The 6,000-nt window shown below is 53.9% G+C and overlaps 1 protein-coding gene across 12 annotated transcripts in view; it reads right to left on the bottom strand.

The window, feature by feature from the left end:
• Positions 1–201: 201 nt before the first annotated feature.
• ATP9B (ATPase phospholipid transporting 9B (putative)) overlaps positions 202–6,000 on the bottom strand; it is a 246,726-nt gene continuing 240,927 nt past the window's right edge. For 8 of the 12 annotated variants that reach the window (XM_034642310.1, XM_034642304.1, XM_034642308.1 and 5 more), the window contains 2 exons: positions 5,558–5,761; positions 202–701 (listed from right to left, as the gene is read on the bottom strand). In XM_034642310.1, coding sequence (XP_034498201.1) covers positions 565–701; positions 5,558–5,761 — 341 coding nt within the window. In that variant the 3' untranslated portion in view covers positions 202–564. Of the gene's footprint in view, positions 702–5,557; positions 5,762–6,000 lie in introns of those variants that run through there. The other 4 variants (XM_034642302.1, XM_034642303.1, XM_034642306.1 and 1 more) reach the window with 2 other exon arrangements.

The following is a 6,000-nucleotide window of genomic DNA, read 5'->3' as shown; positions in this document are numbered from 1 at the left end:
AGAGAAACTCCAGCAACGGGCTTACTTACCAGCAATGCCGGGAGGCCGTGGAGTCGTGTGCAGAAACACGACCGTCCTCCAGCTTGGCTACGGGGCGCACCGAGGGAAGGGCTCTCGTCGCCAGGAGCCCTCGAGTCCCCACGGGGCGGGAGCAGCACGCGCCTCGGGCTCCGGGGAGCAGCACAAACACAGACGCTGGCGTTTAGCATCTAGATTTTATTCTAGTCAAGTGGAAACAGCTTTCTACATCATGGCGTCAAAGAGTCTGAACGTCAGGAAACTGCAGAATATTAAACTTCCATGTTAATTCTCAGAACGCCGGACTGAGAGGAATGCTTTACAGTAGTAGTGAGATAATCAGGGCTCATTTCGATAGAAACTCAAGTGGTTTGATATGAAAATTAAATTGAAAAACAGAAAAAGAACAGAAAGGGGATGTGCCCTCCCGCACGGATCGGGGGTGTCCGGTGCCATCCGGACTGCCTCTCCTCTCGGGCTCCGCTCCCTCCGACCTCCCTGCACCCCTGCAGGGACCCCAGCTGCTGGAGCCGGCCCCGCAGTGCGCTAGGACGTGAGCTTGCAGTAGCTGGGAGGGGACAGCTTTCGTTTCAAGTACTTCAGGACGTAGAGCGGCAGACAGCTGACCACGGTGATGGCCGACACTTTCCACACGAAGGTCACGGTTGTGATAAAGGCAACGTCTGCGGGAGACACAGGAACAAGTGTGAGAGGCAGCCCAGGCGCCCACAGGCCCTCACGGCCGGAAGCCGCAGACCTGCCGGACGCTCCGGGGACCGGCCCGGGCGGGACCGCCGCGGTCCTTACCACACCTGTCTGCCAGCTGTAACGGGTTCTCTGAACGAACGAATGAGACCGAAGGATTAGAGGCCGTGTGACGCCCCCAAACGCCCCTCGGCGCGTGGAGGTCCACACACCGACCTGTGCCAGCGCCGGCTGTGCTGGCGGATGGGCCATCACAGAGGAGGCTTCACCCATCACCCCAACGGGGCCCCGCGGGCTTGTCCTTAACGCTCACGTACCAACGCCGGGCCCTTTGAATTTTCACGGGAAGGGGTATGTGAGCTGTTCCACCGACGGCACAAGCCCCTCAGACTCTCACCAGAAGGGGGGGATCCACTCAGCGGGAGTCACGGATTTTACGCACATCCCCGGCTGATCCGAGTGTATCCCACCCACACAGGGTTGGGTATGGTCTGGATTTCACCAGATTTTGAAACACCCTGAAAATGTTTTCCAGCACTAAAGACGAAAAGGAAACCTGCTGCAGGGAGAGGTGGACGGCACCCTGAGGGACACACGGAGGCCCGGGCACCTGCCCTCGCCACCAGCAGCGGAGCCCTGGCGGGGAAAAGCCCGCAGCAAACGCTTGCTTGTGCCACGAACAGAATCACCGAGGAACAGAGGGAGCTTGCTCTCATCAGCTACGTGTCTCCAGCACTGTTCCGCTGCATTTCTCGGCTTGTGAAAGAAAGAGAGTTCGCAGACCTAAGAAAGCTCCAGAAGACACTCGGCCTACGTGTGTTTGAACACAAAACCGGCATGAAGACGACGAAGGACAGAAGGGAGGTATCAGGACACTGTGAGTGGTTAGCAGTAAAAACGACTGTGGAAAATGTATTTGCAATTGCGGTTTTAACGCCTCCTGTCACTGCTTGTCCGCACACACGAGTTTTTAAAGCATAACCGAACAGACTGAACACATCCGCAAACACTTCCCCTGTCAGATCCCGACCTCAAGGTTCCAAAGGGATTCGAAGTGCAAAACCCACATGCACACGGCTGCGGTCCAGACGCCGGGAAGGGGGCCGTTTCCGAGCCGTATGCACTACTGCCCTTAAATAGGAGGAATGTGATCTTCCTGAATGACCGTGGTTTGTCTCTGCTGCTTTATAATTCAGTCTTATGTCCATTTTATGTTTGTTCATTTTAGCAGCATTGCTTTGTGTTCTGTATACATTACTAAATGAGGGAACACATATTAAAATGAAGTGCCACAAAAACAGAACATTTCTCCTGTGCCGGGGGCATTAACTTGTGTTCATACAGGAAAATATACTAAATGTTCTTTAAAAAAGTAACAAGAGATTACAATTTGAAAACAACCCATTTCTTATGTGCTGTATCTATTATTATTATTATTATTATTTTTTGGTGAATATTTTTCTTTTTTTTTAAGGGCGGAGGGGCAGAGGAAGAGGGAAAGAGAGTCTCTAGCAGACCGTCCACCAAGCACGGAGCCGACATGGGGCTCGATCTCATGACCCTGAGATCATGACCTGAGCCAAAATCAAGAGTCAGATGCTTAACCGACTGTGCCACCCAGGTGCCCCAGTGAATGTTCCTTGTAATATAAAAACATTACCATTTTCTATCTTTTCTATCCATATATTTGCCCTTGAGTAGATGCTCAAATGTGAATTCACCCAACATTTCTTTTATAGTGGAATTCTATTTACTTCTCTGCCATTTACAGTACACTACGGTTATGACAAAGGAACGAAATACACGATTTCTGCTGTTGAAACTTGCTTCAACACTCATTTTGTGATTTGCAGTTCTGCTGTGAAGGACAGAGATGCTTTTGTGGTACAGCTGCTGGACGTTACCATCGATTTTCACCCCACACGACCTCACGGTCACTGCGTCACTACACTTAATAGAAGCGTGAAGATCTTCTCTTTCTCTCCTGGTGAAGACAATTCATCCCAGAGACAGCTGGTGTGCATTTGGAATGCTGCTTAGTGACAGAAAATACATGTAGGCTTTTTGATTTTCAAGGGTCATTGCTTTTGCCTTAAAATGGATTTTCCAACAGTGCTAAAATGAACCATGACACTGACCTATTTACCATAGCAAAGCTCTGATGAAGGAACTGATCAGGGAGTGCCCACCAGCATCTGACAGTGGGCAAGTCTGGCTGCACCTGTTAGCGCGAGTCATCTAGATTCCAGGGCCCTCTTCCCCAGTGCCATGTGGGAGTCTGCTTTCACCTCCTCCCTGTCGCAACCCCATGAGTGCAGACGTCAAGACGCCCGCTCTCTGAAGCATTCACCCGTGTCACTGCCACGCATGTGGCTCCTTCTCTGACCCTCACCACAAGGGTCCCTACTATGAGGTCCTGCATCTGCACAGGCAGGGTCTGGGTGAGTCGCCCCAGTGCCCGAGAAGTCACAGAAGCGATGCTCCCACAGCAGGTCCTCGTGGGTTGGGGTCCTCGCCACATGGTCTCGTCAAACCCCCAAGAGGTCAGGCCCTGGCAGGAGCCGCACAGACCAGCCCTGGACCCAGCCCCAGCAGTGCCCAACACAGCTCGAGCCTCATTGGAGTAGAACCCTCGCCTGGGGTATGACCTGTGCTCATGCAGAGGAACCCAGGACGTCCGTGCCCTGTGGGACAGCCCACTCCAGAGGGCAGGGCCGAGGACACTGCTGCTGACAGAATCACCTTCTGCTCAGCCTGCATCCTCTGACAATGCTTCTGGAAGTGACATCCACAGTCTGTGTATCACACCATCTCCTCTCTACGTGGCCCTGTGGGCCCTGCGGGAGGCACACTCTTGCTCCCTATTCCTGGACCCCAGCGGAGCCTGTGCTGGCTTCTCCCCGGAATTTCAGGGATTTTGTCTTTATCCCTGAGAGTGTCTGGAGCCTCTGAGGGTGTCTGGTTTTGGCGTGGGTCCTGTCACCGTCCCTGGCAGGCGTCCACCTGTACACATGTTGACTTCAGATCTGGGTTTTTCCTGTGTGTTCTCTTTCTGTGGCCCCCTGGTGGCCAGAGGGCAGGCCTCCTGGAGGAACCTGGAACCTCCCCTAGTTTTCACTCCCCCACCCGACTCTTTGCCTCTCTGTTCACCTCCTGGAGGGCTCCTTGGGGCTTTATTTTCCACTCTTGCTACGTATCTCTCTTTGTTAGCAAGCTTCTCCCCGAGAGTCCCTTCCACCCAAGTGGCTCTGGGCCCCTGGATGCAGCTGGTCTGTCTTGTTCATCTGAGGTTTCGTGTCTCCCTCCTCCAGGGTCTGCTGCCGTCTACCCAGCTGTTGGCTCTCCACTCACCTGGAGCCATGACACGACTGGCGGGAACCTCTGTGGGGTATGTCATTTCTCCAGCGGCCTCTGCCTGAGAACGCGCCCGTCAGGCTCGCCAACAAGCCTCGTGGCACAGCAGGCCAGGCAGGTGATGGGAACTTAACATTCAGTGAGTGAACTTAAAGGAAGGGCTTGTGTGAATGGACAGCGGTCCGACAAGCAGCTGTCCAGAGGCAATCGGGTTCCGTGGCTGCCGGGAAGCAGGATGCAGACCCCAGCGCTGCTGCTCCCATGGGACGTATGGACTTCAGCCAGTAGTGGCGCTCGTGGCCTCTGCTGCAGCCACACAGGGTGACAAGGGCCCGTGGCTAACCGGCCACACACAGCGACGGTAAAGCACGTGGAGGTGCGTGCCTTTAGCTGGCACTGTGGTCACTGACAATACCACCAGGGACACGATGCCTTTTTCCCTTTTCTGAAAGCCCTCTGGGACATTTCACCTCAGATCAGGAAAGCAGCCCGAGCCATGCTTATTAGGTGCAGTGTGGATGTGGTGACCGTTTCTGCCCTACGGGGGCTCGGGGCAGCTCTGGGAGCCTTGTAGCTCCTGACGATGACGACCAGTAGGACAAATGCTGCCTCCGGGCTCATCTGACCATATTCCTTCTCTTCTCACTGCCCTAATTCTAAAAACCCTAAAAAAAAAAATCTTCTGTGGTCCCGTGAGCCACATGGATCCACTCTGGGACGGCGCAGGTATGGGACGGACTAACTGCGGCTGGAGCAACCACCCGGCTGCGACGAGGGCAGGCCAGGGCCGCTGACGGGAACACTGCGCAGGGAGCTCGTCCTGCACCAAATGCTCCGAGGCGGGCAGGTAGGTCCTTGCCCCAGTTCTCGGGGGAAGAAGTGTGGGCAGGTCACCTGAGCTCGCAGAGGTTAGGGCGAGTCCGGCCCACTCTCCCTCCGATCTGTACAACAGGGTGACATGGACGAGCTTGGTGGCAAGCACAGCCACAGTCTAAGTGAGGCCCAGCAGCCACGTGCTGGGATAGGTTCTGTGAGACCACTTTGTCAAGGTCACCAGGCTGGTTATGGCGGAGCTGGGATGTGCACACCCAGTGACCCCGCCACGGTGCCCACGACGCTTCTGACACACTCAAGACACTGCTGGGGCTGAGGCCACCCACGTGGTGCCCCGTGGCCTCTGTGTCCAAAGACGAGCCTGGATTCCATCCTGGGAGTTCTTGTCAATTAGGAAAAAGGACAAATATGCAGCTCTCGTGGAAGGAATTTTTGGAAACAGCACATCTTCAATATCTTTTAAAAAGCCAAGATGGTAACACAACCTGCATTTTATAAAATATTGCAAGGGGTTTAATTTTGTATAGTGGAGCTTTCTAATGTGGCTTTTACTGTGGTCTGCAATTTAAGACAGTGTATTAAGAAGTAACAATAAAAAATGTATAAAAACCAGTAATAGACAAAAAAGATTCCCATGGCAACTTACCAAAATACTCATTTAGAAAAGCAAGCGAGGCCACGTAGCAGCCCAAGCTGAGGACCTCGGCCACTGCCATCAGCCAGTGCCACGTCCTGACGGTCAGGGCCACCATGAGCAGCTCGGTGAGGATGAGGGCCGTGAAGGAGATGGCCACCACGTGCACAAACTCTGACTCGAACAGGAGCAGAGCCCCGTACATGAGGATGCCGCCTGCAACACACAAGACGGGGACAGCGCGGCTTTCAGAGGACAGCTCCCTCCACCTGGGTGGGAAACTAGCGGTGCGCAAACATCACGGAGGCAGCTAACCGACACGCAGCACACTGAAAATACAGGACAACGTATACCCCCACACGTCGTGTTGACTAACAACTGATTTAAACCCTGGGTTGTGAATAAACTGAGACGTGGCACCGACGAGAGGCTTAGGAACTTTTTAGTATCTGAAG

This window comes from Ailuropoda melanoleuca, chromosome 14 (assembly GCF_002007445.2).
Source record: "Ailuropoda melanoleuca isolate Jingjing chromosome 14, ASM200744v2, whole genome shotgun sequence".
In the NCBI taxonomy this organism is placed as follows: domain Eukaryota; kingdom Metazoa; phylum Chordata; class Mammalia; order Carnivora; family Ursidae; genus Ailuropoda; species Ailuropoda melanoleuca.
The sequence above is the reverse complement of the archived record's forward strand: the minus strand, read 5'-3'. Positions and strand labels throughout refer to the sequence as shown.